At 44.9% G+C, this 22,530-nt stretch overlaps 1 protein-coding gene across 7 annotated transcripts in view; it reads left to right on the plus strand.

The window, feature by feature from the left end:
* The window catches only part of NEK7 (NIMA related kinase 7), a 136,795-nt gene that overhangs the window by 58,409 nt on the left and 55,856 nt on the right, over nucleotides 1-22,530 (plus strand). For 6 of the 7 annotated variants that reach the window (XM_019491189.2, XM_019491191.2, XM_014602922.3 and 3 more), the window contains exons 4-5: nucleotides 721-783; nucleotides 12,980-13,090. In XM_019491189.2, coding sequence (XP_019346734.1) covers nucleotides 721-783; nucleotides 12,980-13,090 — 174 coding nt within the window. The remainder of the gene's footprint in view (nucleotides 1-720; nucleotides 784-12,979; nucleotides 13,091-22,530) is intronic. The other variant, XM_059728435.1, reaches the window with a different exon arrangement.

The raw sequence follows: 22,530 nt of genomic DNA on the forward strand, positions 1-22,530 counted from the left end.
ATATAAAGGTGGTAATAGAATCTTTAGGGTTAATGTGAGAGCTCAGATTGGAGAGAGCAAAGGACCCAACCTGGAATTGTAATGGATGCCAGTAGAAGAGTGAAAAGATTTAAAGTTATCTGCTGATGCTGTAGCTTAGCAATCAGTCTGAGAAGAAAAAGAAGGGAGTTAAGAATGGAGAGGAAATATGAGTGAGAGAGAGGTGATGCAATGCGTTTTCCAGCTAATTACACTTTGTTTTTATTGGAACATTAAACTGCTGTCCAGTAACTTTCATTTGTTTAGCATATGTGCTTTTGCTAATAGAATTGTTTCATGCTCAGGAACTAGTGGCTTGATTTGTGGAAAAATGTTCTTGGACTTATTATTATATAACAAACTCTTGTAATGTAGATACTATTTTATATTTGCTGGAGAAGAATGCAATTGAGTATAGAAATCTTTGTTTTCATTACAAAAAAGTGAGAAAATTAAATTAGGACTAATAACAGTTGTTTTGCTTTAAGGTTTCTGAAAGAAAGATGTAGTAATGGGTCAATTTATGCTTGTATGTGACCTCCATGCTTAAATTTGTATAAATTCATTTCTTCTTGCCATGCTTTGTTTTTCCATGAATGTCTCAAGCTTACTTTGGGGCACTATACAATAATAAATAATGGTGATTACTGTTTATGGTGTTCTGTTATCTAATAAAATGTCTTTTGTCTTTTTGGTGTTTAGATTTTTGATTTAATGGATGCCAAAGCCCGTGCTGACTGCATCAAAGAAATAGATCTTCTTAAGGTAAAGACTTACTGATATATATTTTTTTCATATTGACAGCAGATAGGGATGAAATGTATTCTGTCATGTACAGGGTATGCTTAAAGATTTATATTCATAGATTTCATAGACATTAGGGCTGGAAGGAATCTCGGAAGATCATCGAGTCCAACCCACCACCCAAAGGCAGGAAGTCAGCTGGGGTCATAGGATCCCAGCAAGATAAGCATCCATTTTTTTTCTTGAAGGTTTTCAATGTAGCTGTTTTAAACACCTCCGATGGCAGGCTGTTCCAGACCTTGGGGGCTTGGACAGTAAATAAATTCTTCCTTATGTCCAGCCTGAAACGGTCTTGCAGTAGTTTATAACTGTTTGACCTCATCATCCCTCGGGGCGCTCTGGTGAACAAATGTTTTCCCAGATACTGATGGTCACCCCAGATAAACTTATAGGTGGCCATCAGATCACCCCCGAGCCTGCGCTTTTCCAGGTTAAAGAGCCCCATAGCCCTTAGCCTGTCGTTGTAAGGTCTGTTTTCCTGACCTCTGATCATGCGCATGGTTCTTCTTTGGACTCTCTCAAGCTTCTCCACATCCTTTTTGAATTGTGGAGCCCAAAACTGGACGCAGTACTCCAGCTGTGGCCTCACCAAGGCCGAGTACAAGGGGAGAATGACGTCCTGGGATTTGATTGAGAAGCATCTATGGATGCAAGCCAGCATTTTGGTTGCTTTACTAGCCGCAGCGTCGCATTGCAGGCTCATGTTCATCTCGTGGTCAATGATGACCCCCAAGTCTCTTTCTTACATAGTGCTAGCCAGTATAACACTGCCAAGCCTATAAGAATGCTGCAGGTTTTTCCTCCCAAGGTGGAGAACCTGGCATTTTTCAGTGTTAAACACCATCAGGTTCTCGTCCACCCATTTGCTGAGCCTGTCTAGGTCAGCCTGGATCTCCCTCCTGTCTTCAGGTGTGGATGCTTGGCCCCAAAGTTTGGTGTCATTGGCGAACTTGGCCAGTCTGCTTCTGACTCCAGTGTCCACATTAATGAAGATGTTGAACAATATGGGTCCAAGGACAGAACCTTGGTGGACCCCACTGGTCACAGGGCACCGTGACAATTGACTTCTGTCAATTACTACCCTCTGGGTCCGACCACGGAGCCAGTTTCCCAGCCAGCGGATCGTGGTGGACCCAAGGCCACAATTGGCCAGTTTTGCCAAGAGGTGATCATGGGATACCAGATCAAAGGCTTTTTTGAAGTCAAGATATATGACATCAATCTCTTCTCCCTTGTCCAGGTGATAGGTCACCTGGTCATAGAAGGAAATGAGATTGGTCAAGCAAGACCTACCTGCAACAAACCCGTGCTGGCTATCCCTCAGGATGTTGGCGTCGGCCAGTCCATTAAGGATGTCTTCTTTAATAAACTTTTCTAAGCCCTTCCCCAGGATAGAGGTCAGGCTGATGGGCCTTTAGTTTGCTGGATCCACTTTCCTCCCTTAAAGATAGGCATGATATTGGCCTTCTTCCAGTCTTCGGGCACTGCACCAGAGTGCCAGGAGTTCTCAAAGGTCTGTGCCAGAGGCTGGGCTATGATGCTCGCCAGCTCCTTGAGTACCCTGGGGTGTAGATTGTCAGGGCCTGTTGACTTGAAGGTATCTAGCATCTCAAGGTGTTCCTTCACGAGGTCAGCATTGATGGAGGGCAGGGGATCTCCCTCACCTGGACCTCCCCGTCCCGTAGTGGGCACGGGCATCCCATGGGACTGATGAAATACCAACGCAAAGTACCCATTTAATAGGTTGGCTTTTTCCTGGGCGTCAGTTGTCCCTTCTGGTTTAGCAGGTGTCCAATGTTGCCCTTGCTTTTCCTCTGGCTCCCCACATATCTGAAAAAAGGACTTTTTATTGTCCTTGATACTCGAAGCTAGTTGGAGTTCCATTGCAGCCTTGGCTTTCCTGGTTTGCTCCCTGCAGGACTGGACCAGTGCAGAATATTGATATATTTAATTATAAGGTAAACCCTTTTTAAAAGCAGGTCATGTCAGAGACAGCAGGCCAGTTTTCTACTTCAAACAAATGAAGAAAATCTAATAAGACACTGGATAAACATGTAATGTGTATAACATACAAAAGGTTGAATTCAAATTATGGTGACAATATTGGCACACTATCTTATAAAGAAGCTTTACTGGCAGTAAACTTGTAACTGCCATTTCGCTGATTACTGGAGGTGAAGCATGTAGGGAAATTGACTTTTCTAATTCCTGGGCAAGAGAATGGGATGTGTTTGAATGTTTTCATCCAGCTAGCTCACAGCTGTTCTTTTACACGCAGAGATAAAGTGATAGGTAGTAGCCACTAGAAGAAAGTATGATGGAAAGAAACTGGCAGAAGGACTGGAAGAAACCCATAAGCTGCATGCTAGAATTTAGATGTCCCTTCCTTGAAATAAAGTTTTTTATTCTTGCCTTCTGTTCAATAGCAGACTTGGAGATTAAAATAGCAATGTCTGGTCATCAGAAGACAGTCAAGAACATGCTTGGTAAATGAACTCCAATTGGACACTTTATGGAGTTTCTAATTTGCTGATGTTAAACATCCACTTCCTCTTATTATACTTGGAGCTAATCATAATGCCTAGTGTTTGTATACTTCATAGTGAAAGTCTGTGTTTTCTGTTTCTCATCAGGACATAAGAATTACCATTTCCTGGATCAGACTATAGGCCCATCTTAGCCAGTATCCTGTGTCACACAGTGGCAGAGAGTGGATGCTGAAAGGGAGAGTGAACTGGGTTATATCCATTGTTCCTCTCATTTGCAGTATCCAGTGTTTAAGGTCTAGCAATTGAAGTTCTGATTCAGAAGCTGCATCACTGACCCCTGTGCACAATAGCTACTGATACCCCTTTTCTCCAATAATTTTTTCAGTCCTTTTTTTGAGTCTGGCTAACCTGTCAGCTTATACAGTATCTGGTGTTAATGAGCAGGGATCCAGGTTTTCCATTTGTCATGGAAAAACATGGATTTTCTCCCTTAAAGGAGAAAAATGTGGGAAACCATGGGTTTCCTCTTGCAGGCTGGCAGAGTTTCAGCCTGCTAGGGGCCGCTTCAGGCTGTGGGGGAGCAGGAGCAGGACGATCACAGGCAGGGGGTGTCAGGTGCATGTGCATGTGCACACATGAATGTAACAGTCAGGCAGTGTATTGGAGAGCACCTCCTGCAGCTCCTTGCAGGTCGGCCTATGGTGGGGGCATAGGTAGGGTGGGGGAGCAGGGGGCATAGGGGGTATAGGTGTTTCCGGGGTGAGGGGACATAGGTGATGTGTCCGGGGGGGGGCAGTCATAGGTGGGCACAGGCCCCTCTGATTTGTGTGCATACAGTGGACACAGGCTGTAGCCTGGCTGGACCAGCCTGAGCAGGAGCTACTTCTGTGGCCCAGTAGGTGGGACCTGGCATGGGAGGGTGGATTGGGGCACTGTGACTCATTGCTGCCACCAGGCCCTATCACTGCCAGCAGAATGAGGAGTAACAGACCGAGGGGGGCATGCTGCCCTCACCTCCCGCTGGCAGCTGCTTGCATTCTGGGCCACAGCTCTACCCTGCTACCATGGCCCAGCCACTGTCACTGCTCCCCTCAGGCCACAGCTCGACTCTACTCCGGAGGGGAGGTGGGGAGGGAGGCAGTGTGGGTGAATTGAGTGAAACTGCAGTGGCAGCCAGGCCATAGCAGCAGGGTAGAGCCATGGTCCAGTGCTCAAGCAGCTGGTGGTGGGAGGAGGTGAGGGTATCATGGCTTCTTCCTGGTCTGTTACTCTTCATGCTGCTGGTGGCATAGCTGGTGTTGGGGTCCTGGCAGCAGTGGCCATCCTTAGCTGGGTCCTTCCTGCCAGACCATGGAGACAGCTCCTACGTGTGTCGGAGCCAGGCTACAGCCCCATGCCTGCTGTAGGCACACACAACTGGGGGGACACCTGCGCCACCATGCCTCCCTGACACATCACCTATGGTCAGGCATACCTGCTGTGCCTGAGACACTTCCCCACACACCCACTCCTTTCCGTAAACACTGGGGAGGAAAGGACGTGGAGTAGGGGACTGCAAGTTGGGAGTGAGGGGGACACTGCCAGGAACAGGGAGCTGTAGGTCAGGAGTGAGGGGCACCAGCAGGGACGGGGAGCTGTGGGTCAAGAGTGAGGGTCACTGGTTGGGAGGCTGTGGGTCAAGAGTGAGGGGCACTGGTGGGGATGGGGGGCTGTGAGTAGGGAGTGAGGGGTACTGGCAGGAATGGGGAGCTACGGGTCAGGAGTGAGGAATACCAGCAGGGCTGTGGCTTGGAAGTGAGGGGCAACGGCGTATCAAGGCTGCTGAGCACCACAGAGCAGGGTGTAAGGGGGGGAAGAGGGAGGTGGGCAGCTGCAGCTGGACCCATGTCCTAGTGAGCAAAGGGGGCAGAAGGAGCTCTGATTTTTTCCATGATAAAAACCATAAAAAACCCAGAATCAAATGCCAGCATTTATAGGTATGGAGAACTTATTTTATTATAGTGTAGAATTTATTTTATTATATTATTATCTCTGTTTCATTGTTGTGAACACACACACAGACACACACACACACACAGAGTGGTATTTCATTTTAATTGTGGAAAAACATGGATTTTGGAGGTTTTAATCAGAGAATCTGCTGGAGTTGGTTTTTTTTTAAATCGGAGAATTCGGGATTTTTAAATAGAAAACATGAGGATCCCTGGTAATGAGTCTCGCACTTTAATTACAACTTGTATGAAAAAGAGCTTAATTTGTCAGTTTTAAACTTGCTACCTACCAGTCACATTTTGTGACCCTAGTTTTGTACTGTGAAAGTATATAATAAATCCCTCTTTACTTTCTCTTTGCCATTTACTGTTTTCTAAACCTTTATCATTAGGGTCCTACCTAACCTGTGGAAGTGGCTGGCTGTTTTTGTAGGGAGATTTCAGGACTGGCTGCCATTTTTGTGGGCTAATTGTGACAGGGCCCCCCACACCTCTGAATGGCCAAGGGGCCCCGGTGGCTCTGCTCCTCATCCCTGATTGGCTGTGAGGGCTGTTGATCATATGGCCCTGCCCCTTGTTGCTGGCTGGTGGGAAGGGGTAGGGCTATACTGCAGGCAGCCCTCTCAGCCAATCAGCAGTGAGGGGCAGGAGCAGCAGCCATCTTGGGCCCTCCTTCATGTGGGCAGCCCTTAGGGAGCCAGCATTTTATTTTCAGTAAATTATATATTTTTTTTGTGATTTTTGTGGGCAATGCCAGATTTCATGATTTCCACCAAATCGCGATTTCTGCAGCTCCCTACTTATGTCCTCCATCAAGCATCTCTTTTCTAAATTGTGAACTCATATGGAACTGCCTTCATACTACTAATAATCCTTGTTGTCCTTCTTTGTACCTTCTCTAGTTGGACACATTGTGGCTTTACAAAGGAGCAGAATGATATTTTCCATTTTGTTTACAGTTCCATTCATAATAATCTGTAACATTTTGTTTGCCTTTCTGATGGCTGCTGCGCGCTTAGCTGATATTTTTAGTGTGCCATCCCAGATCTCTTTTCTGTAACAGCTAAATGTAGAGCCCATCAGAGTTTAGGTATATTTTGGGTTATTTTTACCCATATGCGTCACTTTACACTTATCAATTGAATTTAGTTTGCCATTCAGCTGCCCAATTGCTTAATCATGCCAGATCCTTCTAAAGTTCCTCATCTGTCTTGGTCTTTACCACTTTGAGTAATTGTCTGTCATCAGTAAATTTGGCCACCTTGCGACTCACCTGTTTTTTCAGATCATTTATGAATATTCAAGAGTACTGGGGGACCCCACTGGTTACTTCTTTCCATTCTGAAAACTGACCATTTGTATTCATTCTTTGCTTTCTATCTTGGAGCCAATGTCTAATCCATGAATGGAATGTTTCCTGTAATCCCACGATTACCTACCTTAATTATCTCTGATAGGGGACCTTGTCAAAGGCTTTTGGAAGTACAAATGTACTATGTAAACTGGATTGCCCTGATCCAACTGTATACTGACACACTCAAAGAACTCTAATAGGTAGAGGTGCACCCATACATCAGTCCTATATCAGATCAGCACTGATAGAGGGAAAATTGACAGTATTAGAAATCGGCTTTTTTTGCCTGATGTGGCCAATAACGTGGCTGATAAATGCCCCGTGTATGCACCCAGCTGCAGCATGCATGCGGCCGGGAGCACCGCCAAGTAGCTTGGAGAGCAGCATCTGGCTGGTAGGTATGTTGTGGGGAAGGGGTAGAGGGAGGGAAGGGGCATGGGGGGTGCAGATTGAGGCCCCTGCAGTGAGGAAGGGAGTGGGTCAGGGGCAGGTGTTGCTCAGCCAGCATGGGGCAGGGCATGGGACAAAGCCATGTGTGGCTCATCTGGGGGACGTGGGGGGGGTAGTTCCCGCCACTGCATGCAGCCCGGGAGGGCATGGGGGGGCATGTGCCCCCAGATCTGCACACGGGATGGGGTGGGCTATCACTGTGAGCTGTGCTAGGCTCTTCCCAGCTGGAGTGTTGAGCCAGGTCTATGCTCAGGGTGGGTGGCAGCAGCACTGTGAAGGGAGCAACGGGGGGGGGGTTAAGGAAAATTTTGGGGTGGTTGCAGCCCCCTCCCCCATAGTCCCCTCCCAGTGCCAGTGCCGCTGCCACCTGCCCCAACCACAGCCCTGGTCCCAGCCCACAACGACAGCCTGCTTTCATCCCGCATGCAGATCTGTGGGCACACGCCCCTTGTGCCCTCCTGGGGTGCACGCAGGGCAGGAGCGGCCCCCTGGATGAATTGTTCAGGGCTCCATCCTGTGCTCTGGCCTGCCACGGCTGAGCAGTGCCTGCCTCAGCCCCACTCCCTCCCTCACCATGGGAGCCTCAATCTGCCCCTCCATGCCTCTTCCCTCCCCCACCCCTTCCCCCACACCAGACTTAACCAGCCTGATGCTGCTCTCCAAGCTATCGGAATCAGATTGGTATCGGCCAATATGGCTTCTTAAATATTGGCCATCGGTATTGCCCAAAAAATCTCTATCGGTGCACCCTTACTAATAGGTTGGTGAGGCATACTTTCCTTTTGACAAAGCTATGTTGATTCCTTCCTAGCAAGTCATGTGCACCCATGTACTGAAGAATTCTTTTTTTTTAATTGTTTCTACAAGTTTTGCAGGAACAGAAGCTAGGCTCATTGGCCTGTAGTTCTCTGCATCCCTTCTAGAGCCTTTTTTGTGTCTCTAGCAAGTTTCTTCTCAAATTTTCTTAGCTTGTCTTATTACAGTTTTATATTTGATTTGCCAGCATTTATGCTCTTTTTTTATTTTGCTCATTAGAATTTAACTTCCACTTATTAAAAGAAACTTTTTTTTTCTGCTTGTTGCCTCTGCAACTCTACCATTACATCATGCTGGCTTTCTTTTGGTCTGCTTTCCATTTTTTTAATTTGCATTATGCGTTTGCTCTTTGCCTCTAATATGGTGGTCTTAAGTTGTTCCCATGCTGCTTAAAAGATCTTCCCCTCTTTGGGGACACCTTTTAACTTCTTTCTAACTAGCTTTCTCATTTTGTTATAGTCTTCCTTTTTAAAGTTAAAGGCAACTGTGATAAATTTTCTTGTCTTCCCTCCCACATGGATGTCAAACCCAATTGCATTGTGGTAACTATTGCTGAGCTGCTCACTAACACTTACCTGTTGCACCAAATCCTGTGCACTACTTATGACTGGGTCAAGAATGGGCTTTCTTCTTATAGGTTCCAGGACTAACTGCTTCAGGAAGCAGTCTTTTTTAACATCAAGATATTTGGTCTATGCATTCTGGCTTGATGTTAGATTGACGCAGTCTGTTTCTAGATAGTGGAACTCCCCCCTTATTATGGTGTTTTCTGCTGCCACAGTCTCACTCAGCTGCTTCTAGTATTTCTAGCTTGTGGCTGCCATCCTGGTCTGGGGGGTCAATAATATATATATCCCTAGATGTACTTTTTTCTATTGAAACCCAGGATTTCTATCCACAAAGATTCTATGGTACTTATCAGTCGAAAAATCTACCTTATTTGATTCAGTGTCGTCTATGATGTAGAGTGCCACTCCCCCACCAGTACACCTACCCTGTTATTTTGCATAATTTGTATCTTGGCATTACAGTATCCCATTGACTTTCCTTATTCCACCATGTTTCAGAGATACCTATTATGTCAGTATCATTATTTACTGCTAAGTGATCAAGTTCCCCCATCTTTGATCTGAGGCTTCTAGCATTAGTTTAAAAGCACGTGTGCTTTTTATTGTTACCTGGTTGGCAACTTCTTTGTGGCGTTTTACTCATTAAAGGTATTTGCTTGTGCCTTCCTCCACTTTTTTTATTCCGGTTGTTTTTTTTTTTATAGTTTCCTCCCTATAGGATGTGTCAATATGAACTGTGTGCTGTTCTGGACCTGTCAGCTTTCTCCCTGTTTTCAGTTTAAAAACAACTCCTCTCTACCATCTTTTTTTATGTTACATGCCAGCTTTGTGGTACTGTTTTGGCTTAGGTGGAGACCATCCCTTTCTGTACAACTCCCCCTGTTCCAAAGGTCTCCCTATTTCTGATAAACCTAAACCCTTCCTCTCTGCACTATCATCTAAGCCATGCATTGACTCTTGAGCTTTGCCTGTGTCCCAGGTCCTGCATGTGGCTCTGGAACTGTTTCAGAGAATGCTACCATGCAAGTCCTGGACTTCATCCTCCTACCTAGCAGACTACATTTAGGTTCCAGGACCTTTCTGCCACCCTTAGCCATGTCAGTGGTACCCATCTGGAACATGACCACTGGCTTCTCTCCAGTCCTTCCTAGTAGCCTATATACACATCTCGTGAGGTCCACTCCCTTTGCATCCAGCAGGCAAGTCACCATGCAGTCCTCTCAGACATCACAAATCCATCTGTGCCTAATAATCAGATTGCCCACTACTTCTACCTGCTGCTTTCTGTCCTGTTGGCACCCCTCCCTTGGAGGAGTATCCTTGGTGCAAGAGGACACTAAGATCAGCTGGAAGGTGGGTCCTATCTAAGTGACATTTTCCCTCTTTCCCAGTTTGATGGCCTTCATCCTTATGGCTCTCATTCTCCTCACCAGAGGAGAGCTGGTACAGTAGAGGTCAGACTGCTCTTCCATTGTCCCTGAAAGCCTCATCTATATGGACCTACTGAATTTGTGATTTTCACGGAAACGGCAAAATCAGTTGTTCTGTGTTAAAAAGCCTGGTCCCTATGAAAAAGAATGGGGACTGCGAAAAGACAAAACTGACAGCAAGTGTGGGGGAGGGGTGGGACTTCTGTCAATCTCTGGGGCGGGGTGGGAATTCCAGGACCCCTCAGCTAATTAGAGGCATGGGGAAACTGGCCCACCATGTTCCACCACAAAAAAGGTGCCAGGTGCCACACTTAGACCACAAAATCAGAGGGCAGCTGCTTCGAATTCAGTAGGTCCCAACTCATCTATGAACCTTTCTGCCTCCCATAGCTGCTCCAATTCCACCACCTTGACCCTGGGAGAGCATTTTTGCTTTCTCAGAGCCAGGAGTTTCTTGCATTGGGTGCACACACATGAAACCTGTGGCAGGTAATGATACATGTTGAGCTCAGTGGAATAAACTGAGTAGCCTCCCACCCTGTTGCTGGGCTTCTTCCTGCATATTTTTTAAAAGTGTTAAGACTTGGTTTCCTCTTTTAAGAAGGTTTTGATTTATGGGTTCCCTTAGACTAGAAACTTTGAATTTATGTATTAATCTTCTGTTTAGCTTTACTCTGCTGTAATTACAGCTGATTATCAAACAAGAAACTTAAGTATTTCTCTAACTGCAGAGTTTTAGCTATTTCTGCTAAATATCTAGATTAGTTACTCTTAATTAAAGAAAGAACTTACCTTAAAGGCTCCCCTTCAAAGATGAGGGGGTGGCAAACTGATCTGCGAACTGACTTGCCAGCTGCTTGTAAACTGCCCTGTTTGCTATCCCCTGTTCCAGGGGTGGGCAATTATTTTGGACAGAGGGCCGCTTACAGAGTTCTGGCAAGGCATCGAGGGCTGCATGACAGGCAGTCAAGGGCAGATAAGTATTGATTTTCTAAATTTTTTAGGGGCCCCGCAAGCCAGATAGAATGGCTTAGCAGGCCGCATCTGGCCCGTGGGCCACATTTTGCTCACCCCTGCCCTATTTAGTTGCTCCCCAGGTCCCTCAGAGGGGTCTCCTCTTATGCTCTCCTGGGCCTGGACTGGCTCCACTCCCTTGTTTAGGGATTTTGTTAGACACAGGCAGCAATCACTGCTTGGAGCACATGGCCCAAGCAAACAGCCAAACAAATGCTTACTAAACCATTTGCACAGACAGACCAAGCTTGCTTGCCTTCCAAGAGCAGGATCTGGTGCCTTGTGCCTGGCCCTTCATAACTATTTTAACTAAAAATGTCTATCTCGATTGCTGCCTCACACTTCTTTTTTGAGGGTCAGGTTGCTTTTTGATGGGAGACTTGATATTTGAAAGGTGATGGTTCTGTTTCAGACCCTTGCAAATAGCAATGTGCACATGCTCAGTAGAGCTTACCTGATGAAATCTCAAAACATTTAGTCTGTGCTTGAACCCCACTCAGTTCCCGAATGTAACTGTACTGAGAATTGTACCAGGAACAGTGAGAGGTCTGGTTCAGGTGCAATGCAGCAGCAGCAGCTATAATAACTCCTTAGGCCTTTGATCTCAGAAACATTTTATGAATATTGCATGAGGCAGTAATTGGATAAAATGCTGAAGCATTCCTTGTGGCAGCAGCCAGAAACTACTGTCTCCAGGAGAAACTAGAGGTGGCTCTCACAGAGAGAATAGTTTACTACTGCTACTTTGTTACTCTTTTAACTAAAGTGGGAGACATGTGTACTAGGCAGGGGAGATTTTGGATTCCAACCTTAGTGATAATCCATAATGGAATTAAATTTATATTTTTTGTTTGTTTTTTCTCTGTTAATTAGCTTAGAAAAAAAACAAGCCTCTGAATTCTGAACTATTTGGTTGAAATCAGACACAAATACATTTGAAAATTCAAGGCATATAGAAGTTAGAAAATGTCAGAATTGGTATTCCCCATGAAACTGTGTCCCTGTTCCTTTCATATTTGTTACAGTGTGTATATACAATATTCATATGTGCTCATGCACTGCTTGTTCTAAAAACACTTTTCTTTGTTTAGTGTAGAGGACAGAGAATGAGGTGTAGGGTAAGGGTGCTCAACCTCCAACCCACAGGCCAAATGTGGCCTTTGGAGCCGTGACATCAGGCACACAAGGCTCCCTAGGGGTTGGGAAGTTTTGTGGCAAGAGAGCAATGGCCATTAATACTGCCACCCTCACGTGCTGCCATGTGTCTGGATCGGGGCCAGGCCATGCCTCCTTCCACCCATGGCTGAACTGGGGCCAGGCCATGTCCCCTTCTCCACAGGCATGTGAATTGGAGCCTAGTTGCCCCCCTGCCTCTGAATGGCCAGAAGGGGTGCTGGAGCAAGGCAGTAGTAGCCAAGCACCTGGGTGGGAGCTGCAGGTCTAGAGCTCCAGCAGCACTGTGTAATGAAGCCTGACCTTGCAGGCACGTGGCTACTGCTGCTGAAACGAGTCACAGTGCTAGGCTTTATTCCATGATGCTGCTGGTGCTCCAGCACCACAGCTTTCACCGGGGCACTTGGTTGCTCTAGTGGCAACAAGCTGTGGTGTTACTCAGGCTCCAGTGCTGGAGATCTCATCCATGTGCTTTGCTGCTGCTGAGGGAAGTTTCCCCAATGCACCCAAATTGGGCTGAAAAGTCTACAGGCCTTATGTTTGACATCCCTGATGTAAGGCTTCAGATGAAGACATGGAGAAGCTTAGGTTATTGTGGGCTCAGAATACATGGAAGGGGACAGGAGAATGATTGTGTGCACTAATTTGTTTGTGGTATTTCCTAGCTTTCATGTTCTTATGCAAACCATATAATTTTTGGACCAAAATAGTGGATGTTCCAGGGACCTGAAATTCTTACCGTCTTGAATTGCTCAAATCTAAAATGTTTCACATAAGTACATACTTATAATACAATGACATCATATATCAGAGCATACTGTTTTTAAAGGACATATTATGGAGTGAAATATCTGGTTTATTATTTTCTTAGCAACTGAATCATCCAAATGTGATCAAATATTATGCCTCATTCATTGAAGACAACGAACTGAACATAGTATTGGAATTAGCAGATGCTGGAGACCTCTCTAGAATGATAAAGGTAAGAGATTTATTTTAAATGGCCTTTAATCAAAATTTGGAGAAGTATTGTTCTTATTTCTTTTTGATTTTCATTGCTCGACACTTCACGGAATGTGAGATGGCAAGTCAGTGAAAGGAAGATGGAGTGTTCTGAATGAATCTGAAGGAGAGAAAGTATAGGTAGATTTATGTCATTAAAAAAAGCAGCAAAGGGGATAGTGAAATGAGAATGATGTCAGTAGTAAGGGCAGATGAAAATACAGCTAGACTTCAAATGCATTGATGGGTATAGGAAAAATGGGTGTGACAAAGTGCCATTTCACTGTTAATCTAGTACTGTGGCATGGTTACATTTAAATTTAGCTATCTAAACACGTCTTCTTTCAAAGAAATTTTTTTTTTTTTTTGGCTGAAGGGAGGATTGAGAGAGAGAGGAATCATGTCCTCTTTCAAGTTTATGAATCTGTAACAGTTGATAGTAAATTTAGATGCTTCCTTGATGACTACCAGTAATACTTCTAAAATTCTGTCAGATACTGGCTCATATTATAAAGGACATAACTTAACCTATCCAACTTAATTTAAAATTCAGAATTGTTTGAAAGTCAACCAGTTTTTCTTGCAGAGCTATTAATTGCTTGTTTAGTTGTAGAAGTAAGTTGCATTTTTACATATTTTGATCACTTTCCTGTGCGAGTTTGGCACAACGATTATCAAGTGTTCTCAAATACTGTATTCCACATGATAAAGAAAGATGGAGAGGCTGGACACTTAAGGAGAAAAAAATATATTTTCTAGTTTTGAGGCCTGTAGCTATTTACCACCTTGGCAAAGAAAATGCTGATGTATTGGAAAATAATTGCAAAATTTCCTGGCATAGTTAAACATTTATTTTTCTACATACAAAAAGTGGTTTAATTTGAATTTGTCGTCTGATCAATAGATGTACTTTATTTTGTTATGAATTTTATCTGTTTCAGTTGAAAAATGTAAGCAACATCATTTTTTGCAGTATTAGTTCAACTTTATTCCTGCCTGTGCAATAATTGTAGAAAACGTATTATAAAATATTTTCTTTACTCATCTCCAACTAGTCCTAGGCCTTGTACAGACATTCAGTTTCTCTTGAGAGAGTTGAAACACTCCCAGGAGAAAGAGGCTGCGTACACACATTCAAATAAGTTGGGAGAATTCTCCCAGGTCTGTTGTCTTGGTAGAGAAACTTACCCAGAGCTGTGTGTACAGAAATTCAAAGGCAGCGGCCATGAAGAGCGGAAAACTTGCAGTGCTGATACTGTGCAGTAAGTAGGGGGCCCTGTGCTCACATCTCAGCATGCTCTGCTGGCTTCCTTAGTCTGCTTGGTGACAGATCACAGCAGTGCATAGACATCCCTGATTGGCTGACCTGGACTGCCCATGATCAACCTTTTGTTTTGCTGCAGCACAATGTGGGGATAGTGAAGGGGGCATGTTTTAGAGCAGCAGAGTCCAGTGAGCGACACACTGTCTCCATGTGGGGGGGGGAGGAGGGAAGGGGAGAAGCTGGAAGACTATGTTCTCTTCCGAGGGAAGCCATGTCATGTACAGACAGTCACCTTCCCAGGTGAAACTCCTCTGGGAGTGATTTAAACTCGGGTTGTTCCCCCAATTATTTTTCTCTCGGAGTGGCCATTTTTATCTTGGGAGAAAAAAACCTGAACATCTGTACACTCGTGGTTTCTCCTGGAAGAGCAGTGACTCTCTGAGGAGAAACTGGATGTTTGTATGAGGCCAGAAAGTATGCAGGTATTCAGCCTTTTTCTCTCTCTCAAAAATGGCCACTCCAGGAGAAATATCCTGGGAACAATCTGAGTTGAATTGCTCCCAGGAAAGTATAGAGTGCAAAGGTCTGTACATGCCATGCTGTGGCTTCTCTCAGAAGAGACCAGCATCTCCCACTCCCAGGAGACAGTGTGTCACTTGCCGGATTCTGCAGCTCCACCAAGAAGCAGAACAATGCCCCCTTCACAATTCCCACATTGTGGTGCAGGAAACGCAGGCTTACTATGGGCAGTCTGGGTCAGGCAATCAGGGCTGCTATATGCACTGCTGCCAGGCAGTCTAAGGAGGCATCTTAACACATGCTCTGGGGGTGGGGCACTTTAATTAGAGTGGCTTTTATAGTCTAATTAAAGTGCTTACAGAGTCTCATGTATTCAGCATCCCACGCTTCAAAATGGTGGTGGGTTGCATGCTCATTTGATGAGCTTTAAAGCTCCCCCACCACCCTTTTTGAAGCCTGGGGATGTTGAATACATGAGATGCGCAGTCTGCCAGAGCGTGCTAATTGGCACGTTCCAGCAGTCTCAGTCGAGTCTGCTCCAACCCACCATTATTACAGTGTATTGGGACAGCATCCCCACACTTCTACAGGCACCCAGGGAGCCTTCATGCTGAAATGTGTGCACAGGCCGCCTCATATGAATGTCTGTTCACACAGCTCTGGGTAAATTTTTCTACCAGGAGAACAAACCTGGAAGAATTCTCCTAGATTATTTCAATGCATGTATTCAACCCTGGTTTAGAGAGAGCTTTCCAAGAGGATTTCTGCAAATGGACTCTGGACTTGGACGAATCACTCAATTAACAATGAAGCTTTTTTTACTTTTCAGTTGTTAATTTTTTCCCCTGATACTTGCATCCTCTGTACCCCTACTTTTTTTTCTTTTCACTGCATTTAATGTTTCTTACATTTACACCATCATTAATGCTGTCAGCACAGCACAACCCAGGAAGAAGTATTCTAGTTAGTTTTTGTTCTGCTCTTGCAGATGGAACACACTAAATAGCAGAGCAGTGTTCTGCGGTAATCCCACATGAACAGAGTATTTAATTCTTTCACATTAATGAATTTTTAAATTGGCTTTAAAGCGTTGAAGAACATTCCCTCACTAGACTAACAATTTTACAGTGGGCTAATCAAAATTTGGGTCGAAACAGGTTGACAGGGTCCTGTTAAAATTTATATCCAAATATGAGATTTTTCTTTTGTCTCATGAATTATTAATTTTGTAGGCTTACACTTCATACAACATAAAGGAAGGTTTGTCTGTTCTTTTGAATGTTCAGATTTGACACAACAGTTATTAATATGAGTACTCCATGACAGATTGCCTTATGGCATGTCTCGTCTTATCGCCCATTGAAGCTTTTTTTAACCCAGTATGTGTCTAATATTTCCATCAGTGCAGTTGGCCTCATTACACCTTGTCCAAGTTGGTGGGCATTTCTTACAGTCTCGATCTTGGAGCAGTTTATGATTGTCCTCTTAACATAGGAATCATGTTTAATGTAGCAAACCTAGATTGCTGTTTGATGTTAATGACAGCTTATCAGGCTATCGTTAAATATGTATGAGGTGTCATAATACACTCAGTCTTCATACTGCTTATGGAGAAAATGATTTGATAGTCTGTTTGGATGGAGTGAATTTTGTTTTTAGGAGTGTGTGTTGTGGCTTATTCTGTAGTTTTTTGAAAAAATACTTTTGAAAATAAATAATCTGTAATAGAATGGAAAAACCTCCAAACTGCCATGCAAATGTATTTTGGTTTGTCACCATAAGAGAGGGAAATGTAATTAGTAGTCCTGGAAAGCAATAACAATAGCTTGGCCTCCACTATTGTGGTACTGTTAGTTTTATTGGAAGCCAAAGAGAAGCCTATAAAAAGGGCATCAGGTTTCTGAGAGCTTTGCCATGATAAGGAGACAGGCAGGTTTTTGATAATTTAAATAGCCACAACTGAATAGTATACAGCCAACAATTATCAACAACCCCTAATCTTGCACCTCTCCCCACTCCCAAAATAATAATAAAAAAAAAGGGTAAAGAAAAAGACAACCTAAAAACAAAACCTTGTGATTACCAGGTGTGCAAAAATTAACCATTCTCCTTGGGTAACTTAAATGACACCACTGTTATATTTCAAGATGTAGCATAGAGTCTCATGACCACCGATCCTGGTTTTCTCTGTTTTAAACATCACAAATTCTTTGATTAAAAATCCCAATGTTTTTCCATGATTAAAATAAAATTTCACTATACATGTATATGTATTGGTTGAACTCAGTGCTTTATTGATATAGTTACAATTTTAAATCAGTTTGGAAGCCTAAAAGTGCCTCAGTCATTCTAATAAAATAAATTCTAGATACCTGTAAATTTTGGTGTTTGACTTCGGGTTTTTGTCATGGAAAATCAGAGCTCCCCTGCCCCCTTCTCTCACTAGGGCATGGGTCTAGCTGTGACTGCCCCCCCCACGGCTTTGTGATGCTGAGAAGCCCTGATATGCTGGTGCCGTGCCCCTGCCCATGGTGGTGAATCATGGAAATGGCAGTGGCATGGAGTTGTACCGATGCTACTCCCAGGCCGGCCTCATCTTGGCGGCTATGGTGGCATGGTGCTCCCTTCCATTACAAGTTCTGCCATGGAAGTGGCTTCTCTGGAGCTGGTACAACACCTTTGCAGCCCCATGCCCCACTGTGGATGCAGAAGTCCCCCCCACTTGCCTCCCATGGGTGGCTTGTGCCCCCTCTGTACCTCATGTGAACTGTGCCCCTTCCCCCCCAGCATGGCCTGTACCCCTACCCCCCTCTCTTACCCTCATAGACTTACCTTCAGGGAGCTGCTCTCCACTGTTGCCTGGTTGCCACATGTGTGTGTACACACACATGTATGTGGCACCCCTGGCCTGATCACCCTCCTCTCACTCCTCACAGCTCCAAGCAGCCCCTTGCAGGCTGGTATGCTGCCAGCCTACAAGGGGAAACCCACTGTTTCCTCCATTTTTCTCCTTTAAAAGAGGAAATCCACCTTTTTATCTGTTAAAGAGGAATATCTGAGTTTTCCCACAGCAAATGGAAAACCTAGTTCCCTGCTTATGACCATGCTTTTAGTAGAAGCCAGTGAGGATCATTTTATTTCTTCATTTCCATGAACCAAGTTATTGTTTTCCAGTTTCTCATTGGGTCCTCATTTGAAAACAATATTCACCTGGAGTCTTCATTGAAAAGTCAGTTGAAGAATATTACCTGAAACATCTGGATTCAGCAATAGCCAGCACCTATACTGGATTTAGGGAACCTTATGGTTTTTCTGTGCTGGTAAGGCTGGTGTTTTTTGAGTCGGATAACTGTACAACAATGTCTCAAAAGTTTCACAGTGTAGTTTCTTAAAACTCTAGCAATTGAATAATCTCAACTTCTTTTTCAAAACGATAAAATTTCTAATCCTTTCTAATTTAAAAGTTCTAATCAATTTTATGTTACAAAAACAAAACAGCTCATGATTTTGGTGGCCTGATACAAATTTTGAATTGTTGGTGTTGACCTTACTGAAATTAAGAAATGCTTAGGATGTGAGGGATATGCATAAGTTAAGTTTAGTGTAGAAACAAACATAATTGCTATACAAACATGAAAACACCACCTGGCTGCACATGTGGTGTTGCCAGCAGGGATTTGGATTTTTTGACCATGGGCTGTTCTAAGAAAAGGAACTGTTGGGAAGAGATGGGATCCACCTGACGAAGAGAGGGAAGAAGAGCACCTTTGCATACAGGCTCGCTAACCTAGTAAGGAGGGCTTTAAATTAGGTTCACCAGGGGATGGAGACCAAAGCCCTGAGGTAAGTGGGAAAGTGGGAAACCTGGAGGAAGAGCAAGCAGGAGGGGGCACAGGGGAGGTCCTCTCATACTTCTTGAGAAATCAAGGCAATCAACTAGTTACTCCAGGTGCCTGTACACAAATGCATGGAGCCTGGGAAACAAGCTGGAAGTACTGAAAGTCCTTGCAGAGTCATGGAACTATAATGTGATTGGAATAACAGAGATTTGGTGGGATAGCTGGCATGACCGGAGCATTGTCACACATGGGTATAAACCGTTCAAGAAGAACAGGCAGGGGAGAAGAGGAGGAGGAGTTGCATTTTATGTAAAACAGCCATATGATTGCTCAGAGATCCAGTATGAAACTGGAGATAAACCTGTTGAAAGTCCCTGGGTTAAGGTTAGAGGGGAGAGCAACAAGGACGATGTTGTGGTGGGGGTCTTCTATACACCACCAGACCAGGAGGAAGTGGTGGATGAGGTTTTCTTTAAACAGCTAGTGGAAGTTTCCCGATCACAGGCCCTGGTTCTCTCATGGGGGACTTCAGTCACCCTGACATCTGTTGGAAGGGCAATGCAGTAGTGTTTAGGCAATCCAAGACACTTTTGGAGAGTGCTGGGGACAACTTCCTAGTGCAAATGCTGGAGCGGCCAACTAGGGTCCATGCACTTCTTCACCTGCTGATCACAAACAAGAATTAGTGGGAATGTAGTAGGGAATGGCAACTTGGACAGTAGCAACCACGAGATGATTGAGTTCAGGGTCCTGAGAAAGGAAGGATGGAGAGCAGCAGGGTAAGGACCTTGGACTTCAGGAAAGCAGACTTTGACTCACTCAGGGAACTCCTGGGCAGGATCCCCTTGGAAAGTCACTCTGATGGAGAGAAGAGTCCAGGACATCTGGCTATACTTTAACGAATCTTTACCGTGAGTGCGGGAACAAACCATTCCAATGCTCAGGAAGATTAGCAAGTATGACAGAAGACCAGTTTAGCTTAGCTGGGAACTCTTCAATAAACTAAATAAAAAAAGGAAGCCTATAAGAAGTGGAAACTTAGACAAACAACTAGGGAGGAATATTGGAGTATTGCTCAGACATGCAGGGATGAAGTCAGGAAGACCAAAGCAAAACTGGAGTTTCAGCTAGCAAGGGATCTGAAGGGTTTCTACAAGTACGTCAGTAACAAAAGAAAGATCAGGGAAAGCGTGGGCTGAGGGAACTGGATTTATTGGCTAGGGACAGACATTCAAAAAGCCTGAGCCTGAATTGATTAGATCTTTGCAGGTTAGTCTAACCTGCCTAGGTTGAACAAGTTTGCAACTATGCAGACATTCCCTGTGGACTGAAGAAAATGCTCAGTGGCTTAGGCTAGAAACCTGGGGGTCACTAGAGCAGTCCTCCCTTCCCTTCCATAGAGATGAGCTGAGGGGGTGTGTGGCCACGATCTGCAAGGGCCTCTGATCGGGGAGGTCTGTCTGCACCATCCCAGGCTTTTTCCCTCTTGCTGCTCAAGGGGTAGGAGTGTTGCTATACCGCTGCCCTGGGCTAGCACTCAGAGACGGGGGTTGGGGAGTGTGCAGTGCATGCATCTGTTGACGATATTGAGCTTTTCGTAGACTTCATAGATTTCATAGACATTAGGGGCTGGAAGGGACCTCATGAGATCACTGAGTCCAGCCCCCCTGCCATAGGCAGGAAGTCAGCTGGGATAAGGTGATCCCAGTAAGAAAAACATCCACATGTTTTTTGCAAGAGTCCAGAGTAGGTGCTTGCACCACCTCTGGGGGGAGTTTTTTTTCCAGACCCTGAACACTCACACCATAAAGAACTTTTTTTTTAATGTCTAGTCTAAATTGGCCTTCCTGCAGTTTATGGCTGTTAGACCTTGTTATCCTTTGGGGAGCTCTGGTGAACAGCTGTTCTCCCAGGTCCTGATGTACCCTTCTTATATAATTGTAGGCTGCCACCAAGTCCCCCCATGAGCCTTTTCTTCTCCAGACTGAAGAGTCCTAAGTCTCTCAGCCTCTCCTTGTACAGCCTGCCCTCCAGGCCTTGGATCATACGAGTGGCTCTCCCCTAGACTCTCTCAAGCTTTTCCACATCCCTCCTGAAGTGGGGGGCCCAATGCTGGACGCAGTATTCCAGCTGCGGTCTCACCAGGGCCGAGGAAAGCAGGAGGATAACATCCCTGGTTTTGCTTGAGATGCATCAGTGGATGCACGCCAAAGTTTGGTTTGGTTTGCCTGCCACAGCATCGCATTGGTGGCTCATATTCATCTTGTGGTCAATCAAGACGCCCAAGTCTCTTTTGGTTGTAGTGCTAGTGAGCATAGTACTGCCGAGCCTGTAAGTATGTTGAAGGTTCTTCCTACCAAGGTGTAGCACCTTATACTTCTCAATCTCCCTCTTCCTGCTTCTTCATACTGTCTGCATCAAACCTGACAGGTGAGGGAGTGAGCAGGGTGCTGATCACAGTGTCAACAAAACAAAAGCCTCTTTCATTACTTCAGGTTCTTCTTAAACTGCTTTTTCAAAGGAAGGACTGGAGGGACTTTACCAGCTGACCTGTTGATTAGCTTCAAAAAGCCCTAAGTGGACACTGTTCTGTCTGCCTGTCCCAGTGAAATTGGACGGACACACAGACACCCCCCCCCCCCCCCGCTTAACATTAGTTGGCATGCCACATGCCTGGAGTATGTGGCGCTGGGATCTGTAGTGTGGGAAATGGGAGGGAGAGGGGGATCCCTGCTTAAGTAGCAAGCAGCAGGGCTGGGGGTGGGGCCAGGGAAAGCTAGACAGATGCTGCTGAACCTGCAGTATCCACCGAAGCTTTGGCTAGGGAGAAGAGAGGCAGGGCCAGGTCTGCTCTCTCTGGAACACACAGCACAGCCCAGGGCTGCAAAGCACTTGGGATGCTGGGGGAATCTGGTTTAACTCAAGCCAGGAAGGGGTCTGGGACAGACGTTGCCTAAACCGGTGTGACCCAAATTGGTTAAGTTTGATACTACATTCAGTCAGGTTTATCTCAGACCAGTTTTTGCCATTTTGAAACTGATTGATGTGCACTGAACTTATGTTCTGTTACAGGCATAAACCAGTTCCTGATCACTTAAACTGGTTTATGTGTAGTGTCTTTCCCTAGCCAGTTAGTCTAGAGAAGAGGGGACCGAGAGGTGATTTAATAGCAGGCTTCAACTGCTTGAAGTGGGGTTCAAAAAAGAATGGAGCCAGACTGTTCTCACCTGTGGCAGATGACAGAACAAGGAGCAAGGGTTTCAAGTTGCCACAAGGGATATTTAGGTTAGATATTAGGAAGAATTTTCTTCCTAGGAGGGTAGTGAGTGGGTTACCTAGAGAGGTGGTAGGATCTTCATCCTTGGAGGTTTTTAAGATCCATCTAGACAAAGCTTTGGCTAGGATGTTCTAGTTGGGGATGGTCCTGCTTTGAGCCACGGGGTTGAACTAGATATCGTCCTGAGGTCCTTTCCAACCCTAATTTTCTATGATAAAGCATCATATATGACGAACATATGCCTAACTGCCTCATAGTCTCTGAATTAGGGTAGGAAAGGGAGGGGAAAAGAGCTCGCTAGTCTTCTTTTGTGAGTTAGACTGCTGGATACCATTGCATCAAAGATTTTACAAGTAAATAATTAATTGCTGCACAGCATACTGACAAATATAATTAAGTCAGGAGTTCAGTATTCCCAGTTAATGATAGAAGAGTACCTAAGGCTTTTGTAAAATAAAGCATTTCCTAGACAATGGGGGTGAAGGGATTATGAATTAGCGTACCAAATAATTTTAGATTAA

This window comes from Alligator mississippiensis, chromosome 5 (assembly GCF_030867095.1).
Source record: "Alligator mississippiensis isolate rAllMis1 chromosome 5, rAllMis1, whole genome shotgun sequence".
In the NCBI taxonomy this organism is placed as follows: Eukaryota; Metazoa; Chordata; order Crocodylia; family Alligatoridae; genus Alligator; species Alligator mississippiensis.